The sequence below is a fragment of the Macaca thibetana genome, chromosome 3 (genome assembly GCF_024542745.1).
Source record: "Macaca thibetana thibetana isolate TM-01 chromosome 3, ASM2454274v1, whole genome shotgun sequence".
Lineage (NCBI taxonomy): Eukaryota > Metazoa > Chordata > Mammalia > Primates > Cercopithecidae > Macaca > Macaca thibetana.
In genome coordinates, this window is record NC_065580.1 from 17557563 (window position 1) to 17580946 (window position 23384).

The following is a 23384-nucleotide window of genomic DNA, read 5'->3' on the forward strand; positions in this document are numbered from 1 at the left end:
CTCCATAGTTCAAGTTTGCTCTGATTGCTCTGCTGTATCCATGAGGTGGCTGTCACAGGTGGCTTACTCTCCAAGTTCTTCATCAGGACAACCCCTAAAGATTAACTCCTAGAGAGCAGGGACTGGCCAGGTTCTGAGAGGGGTGGTGCTGACATATCTCTTTGACATACAGCGTTCTAGAGGTCAAGGCATCATTTTTGGGTTGATGCCCCAGGCTCTGTTTGCTCTATTTGCTGAGCAAGGAAGGGGGAAGTGCAGCTTCTGTTCTAGTCTGCTCCTTCCCTAGTCCCGAGCTCACAGTCAGCAGATGGCTGCTGCTTGGGACTTCTGGACTCCCATAGCTGTGTCTAACCCAGTTGGAAAGAACCCTAACTAGAGAAGAAAGGAAGTGCCCTCCCACCCCTGAGAGAGTCATCTTCAAGAAAGACCACCCTTCAAGGGACCAGCTCTTAGTGGCATTGTTCTCCAGCCCCTTCTGTTGGTGCCTAATGGTACCCACAAGGTATGTGGACATCCCTTTCTTCCCCAGACTCTTTCAGGAAGACATGGCTTTACCTATGGACACAGGTAACAACGTACCAGGACAAATAAGAAGGCGACCTGATCTGTGGATGAGATGGGTTTGCTCCAACCTGGATGGCGCCGCAGTCAGCAAAAGGCAGCTTTTAGAACAGCAGCTTCCCCGAATCTTTCTGTGATGCTAACATTGTATCTTAAAGGATGGTTTTGCTGCTTAAAAAATAGATTGCATGTCCCCAAGAAAGCAGATTTACCTGGGACCCTCAGTAGTAAAAGATTGGATGAGCTTTCCCAGTAATAACTGAGGCCCCATCTCAGCCGTGCCCTATCTCTTGCAGCATAAAGTATGGAGAAATAATCCTTAAAGGCTGGAGTTAAAAAAAAAAATCATGAAAGGTCTTGGCCAACAGGTTCATCCCTAGTATCATAAAATTTAGTGCTAGAAAGAACTGGGAAGTTCATATCTTCTACTAGTTCCCAACTCTGGCTGTACATGAAGATCACCCCCAGAAGTTCCACTTGGATGGGTCTGGAGTGGGGTTCCAGCATCAGTAATTTTTTAAAAGCTCTCCAGGTGATTAAATGTGCAGTGGTTGAGAACCACTGCCTGGACAAAGGTAAGCAAGGCTCTCACTCATTCACCCTATAGAAAGGGGCCTCTGACTCCTCATTGAGCCCAGGGGCATTCAGAGGTCTTCCCCCGAGCCCTGGGCTTTTGGGAGGCGCCTCATCACGATCCAAGGGCAGAGCTCCAGGTACACTCATATCCTTCACTGCCCCCACACTCCATCCTGCGAAGGTGCTCGCCAAGGTCTCAGCTAAGTGGGATACAGCCCAGTGACCCTACCACAGTCACATCTATTGGTCAACCACTGTCACTCAATTCTGTCCCTTTATTGTTTGAGCAGGGATGTGTTCCCTGTCTGGAAAAGATAAACCAGCGAATTACGCAATCTCTTTCTCTGGAAGCTGACTTCAGCAGGCCGGAGGGAAGTTGTCAAAGAGTCGGAAAATCCTGGAGACTTAGCACCTGGGCAGGATCTGAACCTTGCGCCTGGCATGAAGAGGGGAGAATGGAAAACCATGCAGGAGTCTCAAATGCCATCAAAGAAGTGGAGATGAAGGAGAGCTGGCCCCCGGGGCTCACTGGATTCCTTATCTGCCCGAGGCCTGTTTGCTCAGCTTTTCTTAGATTCCTGGGAGACCTCTCTAGAACCTTAGGAAAGCCTTGTTTTACCAGAGCCTGCCTTTATACATCCAAAAGAGTCTTAGAGAGAACACTCACTACAAACAGAACTGTTCCACTTGTATCTTTTTACATTTTGGGGGGCTACGTAAGATTTGGATGGCAAAGGGAAAACCAGAAAAGGTTCCATTGCTAAAATACAGTGTGGAAATCATCAAGCTACTTTGACTCCTTGTTTCACTGAAGGGGTTGCGAGGCACAGAGCAGGCAAGCATGCCTGGTTTTGTCAGCCTCTGTCTCTGTGGGAGACCAGAAGGAGAGTGGAAACTATTAGACAGAGCCAGCACATCCCCCTCCTACTCCCCCAGCCTCTGCCATAACCACAGGCGTGAGACTTACCGAGGAGGCAGCTCTGGCGTGGGGCATCCTGACTCTGATAGCAGAGGGTTTTCTAGCCCTGAGTGATTTTTCCTTGGAAAGACCCTGCTTGTCTTTGGCACAGAATGGCTGTGTTTCAAGGGAATAAGGGTAGACCTTCAATAAATTCAGAACTCAAGCCAAATCCCACAGCTCACTAGGCCCCGAGATCTCTCCATACATCTAGAGCAATGAACTCCTCCTGTCCCCAGCTTGACCTGCAGACAAAGAGCCAGCATGGCCTTCTCCTTTACCTTCTGCCCCGTTCAGAAACTCAGAGCCTGGTGGCTCACCGAAGGGACCTGAGTTGGGTGTTTGCTCCAGGTGCCTAAAGTGTAACACACTTGTTTCTAAATGCAGGACTCACTTTTATTTCTTTCCATAAACCTTTTTTTTTTTTTTTGAGATGGAGTGTTGCTCTATTAAGGTTGGAGTACAGTGGCATGATCTTGGCTCACTGCAACCTCCACCTGCCAGGTTCAAGCATTCTCCTGCCTCAGCCTCCCGAGTAGCTGGGACTACAGGCGCACGCTATCATGCCTGGCTAATTTTTTGTGTATTTTTAGCAGAGACGGGGTTTTACCAAGCTGGCAAGGCTGGTCTCGAACTCCTGACCTCGTGATCTGCCTGCCTTGGCCTCCCAAAGTGCTGGGATTACAGGCGTGAGCCACAGTATTTCTAATTCCCTCTGTCCAGGCCCAACTCTCCCTCTACGGAGCCCCACACAATCCATCCATCTACCTCTGTCTGAGGGGTAGATGGTGATGGACATACCCCGTGGTCAACTTCAGCTTGGGACTGACACTCAAACCAGGAGACCAAAAAGCACAGTTTAGCTCTTACAGGAAAAGAAGAGGCACTTACTTCCCATGGACTGGACCCCTATTCCCACATAGCTGTGCACTTCTCCTTATGTAGAATCCCTTTAGAAGGACACCGGAGTGGTCCTACACACATGACAGTATAATAATGCAGTAAGAGAGACAGATATAAGAGAGGGTCTAGTCCTGCCCCACCCCCGCCTTACTTGAGAGGGGAGCAGCTTCAGGACCCATAAGTCAGAGGTGAAGATAGGCTTTTGGACAGAAAGTTCCCAGATAGCCCTGCTTCCGGCTTCTCACACCAATGCCCGGGGCCTGCATATAATGAAATGCGCAAGCACTTCCTGGGCTCACGCTTGCTCCAGGTCTGATATCTCTGTCTGCCGTAACCACCCGTCTCATGATCGTCTCCGTAAATGTCTTTCTTCCACACAGGCAGTCAGATCTGAGCAGAAGGTGAGGACCGTGTCTTATTTTCCTTTGTATCCCCAACAGCTGGTGCAGTTGTGAGGAGCTAAAAGCAACTCAAGAAGTGCTTGTGAACCAATGGATGAGTGAATGACAACCCCAGTCACGTCATGGTTCCCTCTGCTGTGCCCTCTGGCCATTCTCCCCAAATTGTGGTAAACAGGACCTGTCTACCACCACCCCCAAGCCGAGCCTGTAGCCTTACCTCCCATGAGGAAGAGCAGCCCTGCCACGTACTGCATAAGGCCTCGGTCCCAGCAGCAGCCCAGCACGCCGATGATCCAGCCAAAGAGGATGATGGCCACCGCCATGCCCATAAAGCCAGCCGTCATTCTGCGCAGGTCTGTGGGGAAGCAGGCGAGCAATAGTCAGCAGCAGAGCCTGGGACTGAGGGCCAGGGTACACCCCAACCCTGGGGCGGGTGCGGGGAGGGAGGGGCCCTCCAGGAGCAGGAAGGCAACCTGCCCTTCTCAGATAGAAGCACACAATCTTTGTAGAGGGAGAAGCCCTTGTGGTGACTCTATCCTTTTGAGCACAAACAGGCCACAGCAGTTTGGTTCCTAAGCACAGGGACAGATCATCACAATATCGTGGCCGTTTCTTCTATGCCTCATTTGTGCCGGGCATAGCCTGCCTATCTATATATCTATCTCAACCTTCTGAGACAGGTACTACCTTTATTCCTATTTGCAAAATGCAGCAACTTGCTGAATGGCACACAGCTAGTAAGTGGTAGATCAGAGACTGGAACCCAGACCTGTCCGGCACTCTCAGCTTCCAAACACAGCATCTCAGCCTCTCCAAGCAGGTGAGAACCAGAGAAATGGGCTGCTGGATCTGGGCAGTCAGGCTGCACTTGCCAAGCCCTCCTGGTATCGCTAGGAGGTTGCATGTAAGGGGAAGCTATCAGCGTGGGGGGTCTGGTGTTCTGTTCCTTCCCCTCCAAGCTGGTTCCCGGGCTTAGCTTTCCCTGCATGCAGGGCTCCAGGAGGAGAGCCACACTTCCTGCTCTCCTCTAAGCTCCAGAGCAGATCCCTTTCTTGCAATTGCTTCAGCTCCTCCACCCCCGGGTCAGTCCCGCTTTCTGAGTCAGGCCCTTCTCTGTTCCACGCCTGGCTGACCCATCAGCTCCAAGAGGAAGAGGGTTGTCTGGAAAGGCAGTATTTTTAGCAGAAGGGAGAGGGCAGAGCTGTTGCCATGGCTCAGTTGGCCACTCAGCATCTGGCTTGGCTTCCTCTCCAGCTCCCACCTCTGCCCTCCTGCACCCAGAGGCAGCCAGAGATGCTCTCAACCCCCCTACCTACCCTTCCACGTGCCCACTGCACCCCAACCCCCATCAGCTCCGGGCATACTTTCCTCATCCATCACCCCTTCTCTGGAGCTTGACCTTCTGACCCTCCGGTCATGCCACCCACTCCTCTACCCTTCATCAGCACCCACCGCAGCTCCCTGGGCCCTCTCTCCACCTACCCACATCCGAGCCTGTGCCCTAGACCCACCAATGGGGCTCCACACAGGAGCAAAGCTATTTATCCTGTCTCTGCCCCAGGCTCTGTGCTCCCCAGTGGGTTGCAGAGCAGCCTGGAGGACCCTTGGGCGTCCCTCTCTGTCAAAGGGAAGTGCCTGAAGCAAACCACATCAACACCCCATGCAAGCACACCAGCTGCTGCCTGGACAATCTTTTCTCAACCCTGAGAAACAAACACCCCGCAGGTCTCTTTGGAGAACACATACCTCAAAAGGTGTCCAGGTCCCACCCCCTCCATTCCTCTCTCTCACTCCAGCCACCGCATGGGGAACCCCAGTGGAGCAAACAAAAGGATCTATGGTGCAGTTTGGCTTAAGACCCCTCTATAGAGGGATCCAGGCCACCCTCCTTGTCCTGACACTGACCATCAGACACTGACAGCCCCCGGCCAGGGAGGAAGTTGGTCGGGGAGTGGGGAGGATGGGGCACAGGAGGGGAACAGCAGCAGACCCTTCCCTCTGGTGAGGAGAGGCCTGCAGAGGAAGGAGGACAGGGCTCCAGTGACAGGGGCAAAGATCTTTGAGAGCCACAGGGCAGGTTCCTGCTCTGCTAGGGCCACCCTTGTCTGCCCTGGCCGACCCGGGATGCCTGCCCCAGCCAGGTAGAAGTGATGCTCACAGTCACTTATGGGAACTGCCCAGGGTGCCTTATTATCATGCAGCACTGTACCCCATGCTCATATCACCCTATGTGTCAGATGGAACCGCTGAAAGCATCGTTTGATCACAACAGGAGCTTGTGAGCCTGGCGGCCTGCGTGGGCAGCCACAGCCAGTCAGAGAAGAGAAGGAGCACTCCCGTCCCTTTTTATTGAACCACCTGTTCCATCCTCTCCCTCCATCTCCCCAAATGTTGTCTCCATGGCCACCAGCCCTATACCTTAATCCCTGCTTTCCCCACCACCGCAAGAGACTCTGGAGTGACCGAGGCCTGAGCTGCCTTCTCAGTAGAGAAAGGTCCCCACTTGACATATGATCCCATCTGGATCATCTCCTGGAAATGGGATACTTTTTACTACCAATGCTTCTACTCCCCACCATGTTCAAGGGCAAAAAGGTGGTGGGAACAGGAAAAGAGAGAACAGCTTATTTTCAATGAAAAGAAGGTTTCCCTTTAAAGGGCTTATACTTCCTTAAACAGGACGTATAATTTTGGATTTTGCGTTTAAGTATTTAATCCATTTTGAGTTTATTTTTGTACATGGTGAGAGACAGGGGCCTAGTTTCATTCTTCTGCATATGAGTATCCAGTCTTTCCATTTGCTGAAGCACCATTTATTGAAGAGGGTGTCCTTCCCCCAGTGTATGTTGCTGCCTTTGTTGAAAATCAGTTGGCTATAAATATGTGGATTTCTGGGTTCTCTATTCTGTTTTATTGATTCATGTGTTTTTACACCAAAATCATGCTAAGTGTCTTTCAGTGAATGAATAAAGAAAATGTGTTATATATACACAATGGAATACTATTCTGCCATGAAAGGGATGAAATGTTGTCATCTGCAGCAACACGGATGGAACTGGAGGTCACTATGTCAAGTGAAATAAACCAGGCCACAGAAAGACAAATGTTGCATGTTCTAACTCATATGTGGGAGTTAAAAATGCTGATCTAATCAAAGTAGAGAGCAGAATAACGGTTACCAGAGGCGGGGACGGGTGTGGATGAAGAAAGATTGGTTAATGGGCACAAACATACAGTTAGAAGAAATAAGTTCTAATGTTTGATAGCAGAGTAGGGTAACTACAGTTACCAACAATGTATTGTGTACTTTAAAATAGCTGCAAAAGAGGGTTTGGAATGTTTCCAACACCAAGAAATGATAAATACTCAAGGTTATGGATATTCTAAATACCCTGACTTGATCATTATACATTTTATGCATTCATCAGAAGATCACATGTACTCCTCCAAAATATACACATATCATATATCGATAAAAACAAACAAACAGGATGTATAAGGGTCAGCACATTCATCTTCTGGGCCCTTCCCTTTTTGGTGTATGGAGGTTTCTTTCTAGGAGAAATCCGATCGCATTTGGCAGCACTAGACAGGACAATTTTGCAGAGCCCCACCTTGCTGGAGGCCCAGCTCTCACCTGGCCTTGCTCATTGGAAGGCCTGTACTGTTCCCCAGGCTCTGCAGATGCCAGGAAGCAAAGGCTCTGGCTGGGGGAATGAAGTGGAAAATGGGTCAATAAGAGGTGTCCACTTTGGCCACGGATGGGAAAGTGGGCTGGGCAGAAAAGCAAAATGGAAATGCAAATCAGAAAAAGAGGGAAGGTGAGAATTGTTGGAGGATGAGAACAAAGTATTTTACTTAGAAGAAAATGGAGGAAAAGGCAAAATAGCAGCAAAATGAAGACAATAATTCCTCTTCCAAAAGTCTGTGTTCCAGGTCGGGGAGGGGCTGTTGCCCTCTAACACAGATTAGGTCCTCTTTGCCTCCTCCCAAAGGGCTTTGTCAACAGAAGCTAAGGGTTGTGCTAAGTTGTTGATCTGGAAACAAGAATGAAAACCAGAGGCCAGGCCTGTGTATTTCCACTGACCTGGAAAGATTTTCACGTCACCCTGAAAACCTCATTTTGCCAGAGCCGTGCATGAACAGCTGGTTACTTTGTCCTTAGACCTATGTGGTAACTCAGGGAAGCTGCAACAACAATTTACAAGGTAGATAGGACAAGAAGTATTCCAATTTTACAGATGAGGAGAGCAAGATCCAAAGAAGTTACATAATTTATTGACAAATAATCTCAAAACCAGTGTATTACAAGAAGAGTGAGTTGCATTCTTGAGTTACATGAGAAAATAATGCAATTAAAGATGTACTGGGTTATAATGGTAGATTGAAAAAAAAAAAATGTTTCTAGCATTTCTTCCTCCTAAACCAAGCCAGACTACAGTTAAAAGATTTCTTAGAAAGACAGAAGTCTTCAAGGATGGGGAAAATAGAAAAGGAGACAGGGACGACAACAACAAAAGTCTGCAGGGCTGACGGACACTGTCTAAAGAGTCAAAATCGGACCTAAAGAGTCAAATCTAAAGTCAGCATCAGACAATCTGAAAACCAACTTGTGGAATCCCCAGAAGGCTCATGAACTGGCACCAACAGGTCCATCTGGATCTGGTCATTAAGCAGAAGAAAGCGAGATAAAACGGATTTGGTGGAAGTTATTTCAGATGGATCTAGATTCCTACATCCCCTTGGCCACTCATCGCTGAGGGATTCCTCTCTTCCTTGACTCCTGGGATCAGGGTGCGAGGGGGTCCTAAAACACAGTCTTTAGGTTTGGAGATCAACAGGTGAGGGTCGGCCAGCACGGCTGAGGGTCAGGGTATTGTACTGAAGTTCACTATGGCACCCTGATGGAGTTACGGACTGTGTGCATATGGATGTTGAGTTTTAGCCCTGATCCCAGCTCTCTTCTACTAGGCTTTCAGACCTGGCTTCCAGGGCTCTGCCCTCCAGCCTAGAGACTGGGAGACGACTTTCTGGGGATGACCAGCACAGAGGAAAGACCTACGGACACCAGCAGTGCCCCAGAAGCCTCCCCTCAGGCCCCTGTTGAAGTGAAGCCCCAGTTGAACTGGGGTTCATTCTGTGCTCCAGGCACTTTTCAATATGAGCAGACAAGTAACCATCTCCATATAGCTGAGAAGAGCCCAGCAATGGGGAGGAAAACAACTTACGGAAACAAGTTACATGGAGAAGAAAAAAATTTTCAAAATTACTTTTGATATCCCCAGAGAGACAAGAGAAGAAAGCTATTGCCTCTGTGAAACGAAAACAGAATACTATTTAAAAAGAACTAAATGGGGAACAAAAAGAATACCTGCAATAAAATAATGGGACCAAAATCTATGAAACTGATATACTCAATTCTAACTTATGTATTAATAGTCCTGCCATGTTCCAAAAAAGACTTAAGGAGGCTTACAAAATGCACACAGTAGAGTGGGATAAAAATAGTGATGCAGGGCCGGGTGCGGTGGCTCATGCCTGTAATCCCAGCATGTTGGGAGGCCGAGGCGGGCGATCACCTGAAGTCAAGCATTCAAGACCAGCCTGGCCAACGTGGTAAAACCCCATCTCTACTAAAACTACAAAATTAGCCGGGCATGGTGGCATGCCCCTGTAATCCTAGCTACTCGGGAGGCTGAGGCAGGGAGAATCACTTGAACCCAGGAGGCGGAGGTTGCAGTGAGCCCATATCGTGCCACTGCACTCCAGCTTGGTGACAGAGCAAGACTCTGTCTCAAAAAAAAAACAAAAACAAAAACAAACAAACAAACAAAAAAAGATGCAATGAAGGAGAGAAAAAGAAAGAAAAGGAAGATGAAGCCAGATATCACATTTACACACAAAACTTGGCCCATGAGGTCCTCAGGAAGGTTATTCTATCCCATATTTGCACTTAAAGGCATTAGACATTATTTCCATTGATTAAAAACTCTTTGTTGCTTTTTATTTGCACTTGAGTAGGTCCCGGCTGCCTCTCTGCCCGAGGAAAGGCCTGTACATGTATTCCTGCCCATCCTCGTTAACCTATGTGTCAATCTCCTCTCTTTAGGGGTAAGAAACTGTCTTTTTATTTCTTTGTGATTGCTAACTGTGCCCACAGCAGTATTTGTACTCAGGAACATATATAGCTTGTATTTCTTTCCCCATCTCTTCCTGCCTTTTTAGAAAAGAAAAAGAAAAGAAGAAGGAGGAAACCCTAACTCTGAGGCCTTGGAAAAATATGATGTGGAGCTGGCCTAAGAATAATCCCCTTGGAAAGAGCCCAGAATGGTGAGTTTGACTCTGCCGGCAAAGGCCAAGCTAGAGAAAAATCTCCTCATGAATCATGTCGGGCTTGAGTCCATTATCTGTATTCCATGACCCTAACGTTTAACATTCTAATTTTTGAAATGAGAAAGGTGCATTTATGCTTTGTTGAACTGAGCTCGGGGTGGTGGAAAGGAGTGGGCAGAGGGAGGTTGATAATGAGGGAAGGTGGAGGAGGAAAGGCGAGGAGAACCATTAAATAGAACCAGAAAAAGCTGTTCTCCCTCATGGAAAAATTTTGATTTTGAAGTTTACACTCCTATTAACATTTAAATGGATAGGTATTGCTTGCAACTGTACACAGGAAACCACGATATCTGCATTTAAATAAACACCACTTAGAGAAAGAAAATATATGGGCTGAATGTCTTTCTATTTGTTCTTTAAAGACCTTGCACAAATAATGATGATGATTGGAATTGTTTTTTCATTAAAAAAGCAGAAATGGTGAGGGTAAGTATGTGTTAGACCTTGTTGCGATGGTAATGACTGGGGCTAGAGAAAGAAGCACACCAATGCTATTGGATTCATGGCGCCAGCAGCCAGTGCCTGTAGTGCTGCACTGCAGCTGGAGGCCAGCAGGGCCATGGTCCTCTGATGGACACATGGGCACCTTTTGAGGAGATTTGCTGGAAACTCTCCCTTCTGCATAATGGGAGCACACAGTCTGGGTTACAAGGCAGGAGGGCGTTAGCTGCCCTGAGAGCTGGACATTCATTCACAAATTAATCAAGCCCTTAAAAATCAAGGTCACAGGAATTGAAGGGCACAGCAAAATGGTGAGGGCAGAACTCAAGTGTTTTTGCCCCAAAGGATCAGTTGGTCTGGGAAGTAAGAAGTGGAAAGAGAGAGAGAGAGAGAATCTGCAATGAACCTGCTAGCCACGGGATCAACCAGGACAAGCTAATTCAAAGGAGAGGGAAGATTCCAGGGCCCAATTACTGCACAGCGACCACCTCTGAAGGAAGTGGGGGTTTTAATTCTGGGGAGCCATATAGAGATGCGACTGGCAGGATTAGGAGAAATCAGGCTGTTCCCATTCAAATCCTGGCTCTTCCACAGCCAGGGCGGTGGGAACTCAAGCAAATTAGTCCCCCTCTCTGGATCTGTTTCCACATCTGTAAATGAAGGTTATGACAATACCTATTTCAAAGAGCTGTTAAGAGGATTAAATAAGTAAATATGTGTAAACTGCTTAGAATAGTACCTGGCACAATGCTAGAGCTATATAAGTGTAAATAGAAATAGAAGTCACCTAAATTAAAGCAATTCTCATTTTTTCATGCACTACGACATCCCTTGAATTTGCCATACATGAGCACATAAGGCGCTAAGTAACACGTTGGGATATGCCCCTAATTAAGGATTTGGGACCCAGAGAAAGCAGAGTTCTGGAAGCTGTTCTTACGCTTTTCAGGCACCTGGAGAGGCCAAGGTGAAGGTATTACTTCTTAATTTATTGATACTGAGTTGCATCCACCCCAGGGGGCTGGTGCTGCCTGTCCTCCGAGGACCAAAACAGCTGGAGGCTAAAGCAGTTAATAGCAGAGGTGCCTGTGGCTATAGAGGCTGTTGAACCCTGGGCTCTAACAGTAAGCACTGCACTGATCTGGAAGGAAAAGACATGGGACAGAACTGAGACTCTGCTGGGAAAGCATCAATGATTTAGTTAAGAAGAACTAAAACAGCGAATTCCATAATGGGAGGTTTTGCCTATGACTTTCTTCTAGGTGTAAGTTGGTTCAGCATCATAATGTAGTTATATATTTTTCATTTTTTTAATTGACAGATAACATTTTATGTTTTTATCATGTACAACATGGTGTTCTGAAGTACATATACACAATGGAATGGTTAAATCTAGCTCATTAACAAATGAACTCACACAGTTATCGCTTTTATGGGAGGAGCACATAACATCTACTCTTTACATATTTTTCAAGAGTACAATATATCACCATTAACTATAGTCACCTTATTGTACAACAGATCTCTTGAAATTTACTTCCCCTATCTAACTGTAATTATGTATCCTTTGACCAACATCTCCCCATACCCTCCTAACCTCTAACCACACCAGCCTCTGGTAACCACTGTTCTATTCACTACTTCTACGTGATCCACTTTTTAGATTCCACATATGAGTGAGATCACACAGTACTTGTGTTTCTGTGCCTGGCTTAACATAGTGTCCTCCAGGTTCATCTGTGTTGTTGCAAATGGCAGGATTTCATTCTTTTTTATGGCTGAATAACATTCTAGTATGTGTGTGTGTGTGTGTGTGTGTGTGTGTACATAACATTTTCTTTATCCATTCATCCATTGATGGACACTCAGGTGATATGATTCCATGTCTTAGCTATTGTGAATAATCTGAATGAGCATGAAAGTGCAGCTATCTCGTTAACATACTGATTTCAATTTCTTTGGGTATATAGTCAGTAGTGGAATTGCTGGATTGTATGGCAGTTCTATTTTTAATTTTTTGAGGAACCTCCATAAGGTTTTCCATAATGGTTATACTAATTTCAATCTCACCAAGAGTGTATAAGGGTTCCCTTTCTCCATTTTCAGTACTTGTTATCCTTTGTCTTTTTTATAGGAGCCATTCTAACTGAGGTGAGATGGTATCTCACTGTGGTTTTGTTACCAGCAGTGAATCCAGTGGGTCTACAGTAAACTCAATCCTTGCCTCCTTGGAGGAAAGAATTCAGCTGAGGGGCAGAAGTAGGTTTAAGGCAGAGGAAGAGACCAAGGCAAGTTTTAGAACAGGAGTGAGAGTTTAGTGAAAAGTTTTATAGCAGGGGCGAAAGAAAGCAAAGTACATTTGGAAGAGGGCCTAGCGGGCAACTTGAGAGATCCAAGTGCCCTGCTTGGCGCTTGACGTGGGGTTTTATACATTGGCATGGTTCCAGGGTTTCCATTTCTTCCCCGCCTTGATTTTTCCCTTGGACCAGTTGTCCACACACGCGGTGGCCTGACAGCACTTGGGAGGGGCTGCACACACAGTGTGTTTACTAAAGTTGTGCACATCTTCACTTGAGGCATTCTTCCCTTACCCAGTCTAGCATTTTTAGAGGAAGGTCATACACCAGTTAAATGCTGCCATTTTGCCTCTTAGTATGAATGCTTGAGTCTGCTCACCCAACTCCTGAGATCTTATTGGGAAGCTGCTGGTCACCAGCTTCAGCTGTTTTCTTTTTCTTTTTTCTTTTTTTTTTTTTTTTTGACGTGGAGTCTCGCTTTTGTTGCCCAGGCTGGAGTGCAACGGCGCAATCTCGGCTCATCACAACCTCCGCCTCCCGGATTCAAGCAATTCTCCTGCCTCAGCCTCCCAAGTAGCTGGGATAACAGGCATGTGCCACCACACCCGGCTTTTTTTTTTTGTATTTTTTGTATTTTTAGTAGAGACAGGGTTTCTCCATGTTGGTCAGACTAGGTGTTTCCTGTCTATTGGGAGACTGTCTTTCCCTGGCATCAGCTATGACCAATTATTATTTAACAACTGACCATCACCTGATGGTCACCTGGCATTCATAGGGAGCCCTCTCCTGTCCTGGTCATGTCTGCCTAACTGCCTATTCTAACAGTTTTAATTTGCATTTCCCTGATGATTAGTGATACTGAGCATTTTTGTATATACCTGTTGGCCATCTGTATGTCTTCTTTTGAGAAATGTCTATTCAAAGCTTTTGCCCATTTTTAAATCGAATTATTTGTTCGTTTTATTATTGGGTTGAGTTTCTTATATATTTTGGATATTAATCCCTTGTCAGATATATAGTTTGTAGCTATTTTCTCCTATTCTGCAGATTGTTACTTCACTCTGTTAATGGTTTCCTTTGCTGTACACAAGCTTTTTAGTTTGATCCCGTTTGTCTATTTTTGCTTTTGTTGCCTGTGCTTTTGAGGTCTTACATTAAAAAAAAAATCCTTGCCCAGACCAATGTCATGAAACATTTCCCCTGTTTTCCTCCAGTAGTTTCATAGTTTCAAGGCCTATGTTTAAGTCTTTAATCCATTTTGACTTAGTTTTTGAATATAGTGAGAGATAAGTTTCTAATTTAATTCTGCTGCATATAGATATTCAGTTTCCCCAACACCATTTACTGAAGAGACTGTCTTTTCCCCAGTCTTTTCCCCATTGTGTGTTCTTGACACCTTTGTTGAAAATCAGTTGGCTGTAAATGTGTAGATTTATTTCTGGACTCTTTATTCTGTTCCGTTGGTCTAGTTTTATGCCAGTACCATGCTGTTTTGATTACTATAGTTTTGTAGTATATTTTGAATTCAGGAAGTATGACATCTCCAGCTTGCCTCTATTTGCTCAGGATTGTTTTGACTATTTGGGGTCTTCTGTCATTCCATACAAATTTTTGAATTGTTTTTTGTATTTCTGTGAAGAATGTCTTTGGTATTTTGATAGAGGATTGAATTATATAGATTGCTTTGGGTAGGTATGAATATTTTAACAATATAAATTATTCCAATCCATGAACATGGAATATCTTTCCATTATTAGTGTCTTCTTCAATTTATTTTATCAGTGTTTTATAGTTTTCGTTATAGAGATCTTTCACCCCTTTGGGTAAAGTACTCTTAGGTGTTTAAATTTTTTGTAGCTACTGTACTGTACTTGATTTCTTTTTCAAATAGTTTACTATTAGTGAATAGAAATGCCACTGATTTTTGTATGTTGATTTTGTAACTTGCAACTTTATTAGTTATAATAAATATAGTATTAGTTTATTAGTTGTAATAAATACAGCTTGTTAATGGAATGTTTAGGGTTTTCTATATATATAACTACATAATGTAGTTATACTTAAGAATTATTCTGTCAAAAGATAGTTTTTATGTTTCCATGAGAAAGTACATGAGTTGGGGCTTTGATCCCTAAAAGGTCCTTCAGAACTGTCCTCTGCCTCTCCCTGCATCACCATCTTTCTCTAAGCCCCCCATGCTTCAGTCACAACAGCTGCCATTCCCCTCCCTCTTTCCATGATGACACTGTGCTCTCTGCCAACATGGGTCCCCACTGGCTCCATCTGTCAAGTTTCTCATCATTCTTGCAGAGTTCCCTAAAAAGTAAATGTCTCTGGGAAACTTCCATGGTACTTTAATAGACACTTGCATCCAGTCCTTGGGGTTCCTGGAGCAGTTGGTTAATATCATCACTACCACGTCTTTTTATAATTATTTATGTCTCCCTCTCACCAGTAAATTTAAGCTTGTTGAGAGTTGCATTCACGCTTGGTTTGTTTTGTCTTTCTAGTCTCCAGAGCACTGCCTGACATAAGCAGGTGCTCACTAAATATTTATTTGCTAAGGGACATCACCATTCCACTCTGCAACAATTACTAAAACTGTATGCACCATGGCATAGCGCAGGGTCAGGACAGCGGATCCACTTCAGTGACTCAAACATCGTTGCAACTTAAAGCCAGTTTTTCTCTTCTCCAATCTCATTTTTTAAAGCCAGCATTAACTATCACTTAATAATTCAACATAGCTTTTATTGTATACAATGAAAACATCAACACGGGGCCAGATTCCAGATGACACACAGCAATACAGTTTAATGAGCACATATGATAGCCCACAGATTCGGAACCCAACAGACATTTCTGCACTGTCCCTCCCCCAAGTCAGGAAGACATAGTGGGGGAAGGAAGTTTCTGTGCAAACAAGAAGTGGTTTCTGGGTCAGAAGACAGGGTTGACACTTCCTCCCCCTCAGTCCTACCTCTGGATCAGAGAGCTGCTCTAAATAGGGATATTATGTGAGGCTGACATATACAAATCAAATCCATTGTCAAAACAATGAAAGAAAAATTGCAAAATTTGTACTTGGCTGATGAAAGCTAGGTCAGCTGGTAACACAAGTGCCTGGAGGGAAGAAAGAAGGGGGTAAAACGCCAGACCAAGAGACGGAGTCGCAAACCCAAAACTCACAAGAATGGCTCCTTTCTCGCCACTGCTACACTGCTAAGCCAACAGCAGAAAATGCAGAAGGGAAGGATGAAAGGAAACTGCAGCTCAGCCAACCAGGTGTGCTTAGGTAGACCCAGCTTGGAGTCTGGTTCTCTGTCCTTTGGCTGTCTTTACTGATCAAGACAAGCTAGGTTGGTACAATCGGCTACCCCACCCAAAAGAAGCTTCCATTTCTCCTTCCCTGTATCACACATCACTGGGAGCTGTGCTGAGCGCAAAGTGCAGGAATTTGGGGTTGCTTGGCAAGAATGTTTCCCCAGAGGGTTACTACAAGACAATTAGAATATGGGAGCTTTAAAACACATGGGTACCCTACAGGGTGTTAGCCAACCCAGAAAAATGTTGCAGGTGCCTGAGATTTGGCTGATGGCACAGGATTTGAAAAGCCTAGGAAAGGGGAAGATAAATAGGAATTAACACTGATTATGCATTTACTAAGTGCAGGCATGTGTTGAGCAATTTACATAGCACATGTCAATTCATCCTCCCAACAACTATATAAGGTAGGCGCTATTATTCTCATTTGTAGGTTTGGAAATTGAGACAAAGGGATTTTAGTTGGCCAAGGTCACACAGCCAGTAACAGGCAGCTCTGGGAAGGTGTCTGTCTTGGTCTGTTCACGCCCTTTCTATTCCTCAGTGCTTTTCATGATCCATGCCACTTCAAACCCTAGAAGGGTACTGGACACTCAATGAAATGGAATGGAGTGTTATTCAGCTATTAAAAGTATTCTTTTGAAGAATGTCAAGGACATGAGGAAAATTCACAAGAGCATATTAAATGACAAATAATGCACAAGCCTACATTTATGACCCCCATCTGAGTACTGCGGGTGTATGTCTGTGCTGCCATGCATGTCTACCCACGTGGGATAAGCAAAGGAAAAGTACACCAAATGTTAACAGGGAGCCTTTTTTGGGTTGTGATATTTTGGGTTTTGTTTGTTCTTTTCTACAATAAGGATGTGTTACTTTAACAATCAGCTTTTGAGTTATGTGAGAGATGTGAGCTTTATTGTTTTTAAAAAATTCCAAGCACAGATCCTGAGGCAAGCTGCACTAACTGGAGCTCTGGATGGAAGAGGGGCCTGGACACCAATTTCGTCTCCTAAGTATTGTCTTTTAAAAGACATACTGCCACTAAATATTTTCTTTTTACAGTGAAAGCTACAGACCTGCCATGCTCCTCTTTGGCCAACAGTGAGCATGTACTGTCGAGATGTTCACCTTTGGAGGCCTGAGCTTCCTTTACTTGGCAGCTCCAGTGCAGGCCAACACTGGCTGATTGCCAGGAATGAGGAATGGGGCTCTGAGGTGTCATGGCCACCACTGCCTTTTTTGCATGTGATGCTTTCAGTGATGTGTGCCTGGTTCCCTGAGTACCTATTGTCTGAGTATATCTCATACTTTAGTGGCAAGGCACTTTGGGACCATGCCGGAATCTCAGACAAAACTTATACAAATGTTGAGGTCAGGCACCCGGTGGCTCACACCTGTAATCCCAGCACTTTGGGAAGCCAAAGTGGGTGGATCATCTGAGGTCAGGAGTTCAAGACCAGCCTGACCAACATGGTGAAACCATGTCTTTACTAAAAAAAAAAAAAAAGAAAAAAAAATTAGCTGGGCATGGTGGGATGCAGCTGTAATCCCACTTACTTGGGAGGCTAAGGCAGGAGAATCACTTGAACCCAGGAGGTGGAGGTTGCAGTGAGCCGAGATCGTGCCACTGCACTCCAGCCTGCGTGACAGAGCAAGACTCCATTAAAAAAAAAATACCTTATACAAATGTCACTATAGAAATTTTCTTACTCAAATCTGCCCCTTTAACTACTGAGGTCCATGGGAACAAAGCACGGCAATTTGTTTGAACAGCATGACAGCATGGGAAGAACAAACAAACAAATACTGAACTTAAGGCTAGAAGACCAGCATCTGAGTCCTCATTCTGCACATCCTGGTTGGAACGCTTTGTGTATGTCACAACCAAACTCTTAGTTCTGAGCCCTCAAAGCTGAGAACAATAGATGGCAAGCCCCCTCCTCCTCCTCCATATTCTAAAGTTGAAGAGTCTAATATGGTAGCCGCCAGCACATGTGGGTGTAGAGCACCTGAATTTATACAGGCTGTAAGTGTAAAACACGTACCAGATGTCAAAGACTCAGCATGACTTTTTGTAAAATATCTCAATAGTAATTGTTTATATTGATTGCATGTTGATATGAGAATATCTAGATATATTGGATTAAATAAAATATATTATGGGCTGGACATGGTGGCTCACGCCTGTAATCCCAGCACTTTGGCAGGCCGAGGCAGGCCAGATCACCTGAGGTCAGGAGTTCAAGACCAGCCTGGCCAACATGGCGAAACCTTGTCTCTACTAAAAACACAAAAATTAGCCAGGCACCTGTAATCCCAGCTACTTGGGGGGCTGAGGCAAGAGAATCACTTGAACCTGGGAGGTGGAGGTTACAGTGAGCCAAGATCGTGCCACTGCACTCCAGCCTGGGTGACAGAGCGAGACTCCATCGCAAAATAAATAAATAAACAAATAATGAAAATTAATTTTACCTGTTTCTTTTTGTGTCTGGGATGTGGCTAATAGAACATTTTAAGTTACACATGTGGTTTGCACGATATTTCTATGGGACAGCTCTGTTCTAAAGAGAGGTATGAGACCTTGTGTAGAGCTTGCTACAAAGTGCCCCAACCTAGTACTGCAACTCATAGTGCATTCCCCACCTTCAGTTTACATACAACAAGAGACCAGGAGATTGAGGCAAAGGTTGATGAGTGACAGTTTCTTACATTTCTATTCTCTCCCCAAGGAAGCTTCCCCACTCCAACCACCAGCACCTCTCAAGTTGGTGGTAGCTGGCTCAAGGACAAAAAAAGGTCCTCAAGAGAACCACACAGAGAGCTGTGTGCAGGTACTCTAGAGTTTAGAGGACATAGGGGAGGGTGCGTAGCTGTGGCCTGAAACAATGAGGCCAGAGGCTGTTTCATGCACCGGTGGCACCAGAGCCAAGACAGGCTGGGTGTGGGGAAGGATCCAGTGGTTTCTCCATGTGCCAAGTGAATGCCAATGAAGACTAAAGTGCCTCGAAAAGACTCCGTCCTACAGTTTTGTCCATTAGTGTACGATCACGCCAACAAAAAGTATCTCCATGGTGGGGTAGCACCAGAAATGAGAGGTGAAGGGAGAGCAGAACCAACTCAGCTGGAAGGTGTCCTCCCCACGTCGGGAGACAATCAATGGTGCAACACCAATTCCTGCAAAGCTTTCCCAAAGGAATCCCAAAAGTCCCATACAAGAGAAGGAGAGCCAGCCTTTGGGCCCCACCACATGGAGAGCCCAGAGAGCAACATCACCAGGCAGGTCAGAGCCTTGGCCTTTTACTTGTCCTCCTTTCACCAACCCCAGCCCTGGAGGAGCCAGAAGTCATAGGGTTCACAGGGAACAGGTAGGATTGTAAAAATAAGAAAGCTGAACAGATCTCTTTCCGTATTGGAAGTTTCCAAGAAACTGGCAAGCCCAAGCTGGGAAAGGGAGAAGATGTAAACTAAATATTAATATAAGACTGAGGTTCTGATATTAGATCTGAATCCAATTTTAATACCTACAAATAAAAGTTTATGAATATGTGACAATTTACCCCCAAATCTATGGAGTCTCCCATAGATATCACCTAGGAATGGATATGGCAGCTCAGAAAGGATGGGCTTAAAAGGTTGTAGTGAGAAAAAAAAAAAGTTGTAGGTACAGTCTTTTAAATAAATTGTTTACAGATGTCCTTATACAAGTCATATCCGGGACAAGAATGATATAATGATGATGATGGTGATGATGATAGTGATGATGATACAGCTAGCATTTCTGATGTGCTAGGCATGTTCTCAGTATTTTCTGTACATCATCACATTTAAATCCTCCTCCATAATTGATGAGCTTATCATTTCCCTTTTGCCCATGAGATCATGAGGAACTTGCCCCATGCAGGCAGCTTAGAAGCAGCAGAACTAGGGTGAGAATCCTGGTCTGACTCCAAAGCCCATGCTTTTAATCACTGTGCTCCACGGCCTCCTAGAGTCATTGATCGGATGAGATCTGTGAAAGCCCTTTGTAAACTGTAGAGTGCTACCACAAATGCCAGTGATCATTTATGTTCACTGCCATGCTACGAGGCAGAAGAACAAACACAAGGCCCAGCGAGTATGACTGCTGTCATCCAATGTGTATTTTACAGGTGCAGGATATACCAGTCTTTACAAACAACATGGAATGTAAGAGTAGCAACTTATTTTTTCCCCAAAAAGAAAAATCTTTAAATTCTAAAATTCTAGCAAATTCTGTTTTCTAATTTAGAAGTATGATGGGGAAGGGGCCTAAAGAGTAAGTTCTTACCTCCATCTACATATAAGCAAGGATGTTTTCCAAAGCCCATTGCATAGGAGGGCAGGATCAAGCAGTATGGCAGGAAAAATGAGGGTTTAGGGGTAGTGAGGACTAAAGGATACTGGTGGCTGCTGTCCTGGGAACAGGAGATAGCCTCTGACTCCTCCTTCTAGTTCTTACTTTATAGAAGATGCTTAATTTCTGGGTTCACCTGTCTACTTTCTGACATAGGAATAACATTCGTTGCTACCTGGAAATTGGGGGGTAGACCAGATGACTCTGCCCCAGTAGTTGTGATTCTCAATGCCACCTATGTATGCAATATGCCAGCCTGTCTTTATCTCAAGAGAGGGAGCAAAATGTGCAAACTAAGAATGCTATTTAAACAATAATAATACATCACGGAGCCATTTTTGAGGAAGGCTGAGGAACCATAAATCAAACCAAGGATAACAGGTTTGTGTACCTCGCACAAAGCTGGGAGTCATTGTACATGAGGTAACAGAGCCTTCTCCCTTCCCTCCTTCAAAGGCAGTGCTTCCTTCTCTCCACTCGTTCCCTCTCCTGTTAAGGAGATGCTTGTTAGTAACCTGTAAAGAGTGAGTGGGCTTGGTCGACCTCTCCTTTCCCCTGTGCCTTTCTCTGCAGCTCTATTGACTTATTTTTGAAGGCTATGTTGACCCAGGCTTTTTTAGCAGATGGTTAAAACTCATTCAAATAAAGATCTTGCCAAGAAAAGAAACTCCGTAGAAGGAAACTAAAGTCAGTATCTTATCCCTCACTTGAAAAAAAGTTCCAGCAACAGAAATTCCCTCTTCGGGTTCATCCTACATTCATTTATTTATTCATTCAATGCGTGTTTCTCAAGCAGCTGCTGTGTGCAAGAGGTAAAGCAGTGGACCAAACCTAATTACTGGCTCCATTAAACATACTTTCCAGAGAAAGACACAAACTACATGCATATTTATATATGTGTGTGTGTGGAGGGGGGAGTGATAAATGCTATGGAGAAAAAATTAAGTAGGTTGGGGGATGAGCTGTAATGAAGCAGATGTAGGAGAGTTGCTATTTAACATACAGAGGTCAAGAAAGCGCTCACAATAAGGTGACATTTAAGGAGACACCTGAGGAAGGGAGGGAATGGATATGTGAATGTCTGGGGGAAGAGTATTCCAGGTAGAGGGAACAGCAGATGCAAAGGCACCGAGGCAGGAGTCTGCTTATCATATTTGATGAATAGGAGAAAGAGGAGATGTTCTATATACTCCTGTGTAATAGGTTTTTTTTTTGTTTTTTTTTTTTTTTTTTTTTTGGCCTCGTAATTATAACATGCTGACTTAGAGCCACATAATCAATCGTAGTGATCTGTTAGAAACGAAGATATACTTGCTATAACCAGCTAAGTTCTCTTTCTGGGAATAAATACATGTTCCAATTTTCCATCCTGATGACTAGAGAAGGGGATAGAGATTTTTGCTCAATTAAACTGCTTTTAATGAGGAATTCACTTGGTCACTCACTCACCAGGGACTCCATATGCTATGCTTAGAGCTTGGATTTCATCCAGAAGGCCACAGCGAGCCACTGAAGGAGTCTAAGCTGGGGAGGAGCTGGTTAGGTTTTTGTTTTCTCTAGAAAGATGACTATGGCTGCAGAGTGGAGTTCTGACTGGGAGAAAGAAAGTCTTAGAGACAAGACAATCCCTTAAATGATGAAGACCTGCACTATAGCAGAGAATAGGGTTGAGAGGCTGAATTCAGGGGATAGTAAGACAATACAAAAAATTGTTGGACATGGTGGCTCATGCCTGTAATCCCAGCTATTCGGTAGCCTGAGGCAGGATAATCACTTGAACCTGGGAGACGGAGGTTGCAGTGAGGCGAGATTGCGCTACTGAACTCCAGCCTAGGCAACAGAGTGAGACTTTGTCTAAAATAAAGAAATAAATAAAAATAGCACGGGAGGACAAATCTCATAAGAGAAGAGAAATTTGTCAAGTTCAATTCGTTAAGTGCCTAATACACACCTAACTGGAAATGCCCTTTATGGCACTGGCTGTACAAGTCTAGCACATAGGGGAGCAATTACTACTTGAGATACTGACTTGAAAATCATGTAGTTAAAGCTGTAAGATTGAATGCCTGCTTTCCCAGAGATGGAACATAAAGTGAGAAGAAAAGAAGGGTAAGGACAGAATTTGAATACCGACATTTAAGGGATAAGAAGAAGAGGAGGAGTAGAATGAACACAGATGACCTAAAAGGGTAGGGCAAACCTAGCATAAGGGACACCATGGAAGTGAAGAAACGAACAGGTTTCACTGATGGCTAATGCTACTGAGATCAAATAAGACATAAGATCATAAAACCTTCAACAGCAATTTGCTGAGTACCGATTGTGTGCCAGGCATTGTGCTAATGATAGGAAGCACGGTTTCTACTACAGCATGTTTTTTCCTGCGTGACGCCTACTAGATTTACAACTAGAAGAGGTCCCTTGTGACCTTGTCAAGGGCTCTTTTAGTGGAAGTCAATTTCACTGGGTTTCTGGGGATGAGTGGGAGGAAGGAAGTGAAAGTCACTCCTAACCAGTATGCTTTCAAGTAGCCTGGCTGGAGAGAAGAGGAGGGAAATGGAGCAGCAGTGAGGGTGGGTGGAACACAGAGTCGGGGAGGACTTTTCTTTTTTATAAATGATGTAAGACTTAACTATATTTCTATGAAGAGGAGAAAGACATAGCAGAGAGAATGAACCTAGTACCTGGGACTTAACCTTTCCCATGCTCTGAATCTTGTCCACGTCAATATAGCAGACCACAGGCAAACTGAGGGAAGCTCTTCCTGGTTCTGCTTGATAAATGTGGACAGCAGAGTTCAGTGGTAAAAGACACTGCTTCGGGGTCAGACTGTCTGGGCTTGAGCTCTGGATCTACCTCTTACTAGTCATGTGACCTTAATATCATTGGGCCTCAGTTTCCTCAGCTCTGAGAAGGTCTAATGATAGTACCTACCTCATGACATCGTTATGAGAATTATATTTGCATATTACTTAGAGGCTGGCACAAAGTAATTGCTATGTAAGTGCTTGAAAAGGCTTAGAAACAGACACGCAATGTACAGGTACACCCACACAGGCACATTCAGTGGAAGGCGCCAGTGGAGAGTGAAACAAGAGAGAACACAGCTTGCTAGGTGGGGGGTAGGGAGAAAAGTGGACGAGTTTACAGGTGAG

The 23384-nt window shown here is 44.8% G+C and overlaps 2 protein-coding genes across 2 annotated transcripts in view; both read right to left on the reverse strand.

Annotated features, from left to right (window-relative positions):
* The window catches only part of AGK (acylglycerol kinase), a 985672-nt gene that overhangs the window by 217207 nt on the left and 745081 nt on the right, over positions 1-23384 (reverse strand). The gene's annotated exons all lie outside the window — the stretch shown is intronic.
* The window catches only part of TMEM178B (transmembrane protein 178B), a 406833-nt gene that overhangs the window by 39452 nt on the left and 343997 nt on the right, over positions 1-23384 (reverse strand). Inside the window, exon 3 of the mRNA XM_050782280.1 lies at positions 3617-3754. Coding sequence (XP_050638237.1) covers positions 3617-3754 — 138 coding nt within the window. The remainder of the gene's footprint in view (positions 1-3616; positions 3755-23384) is intronic.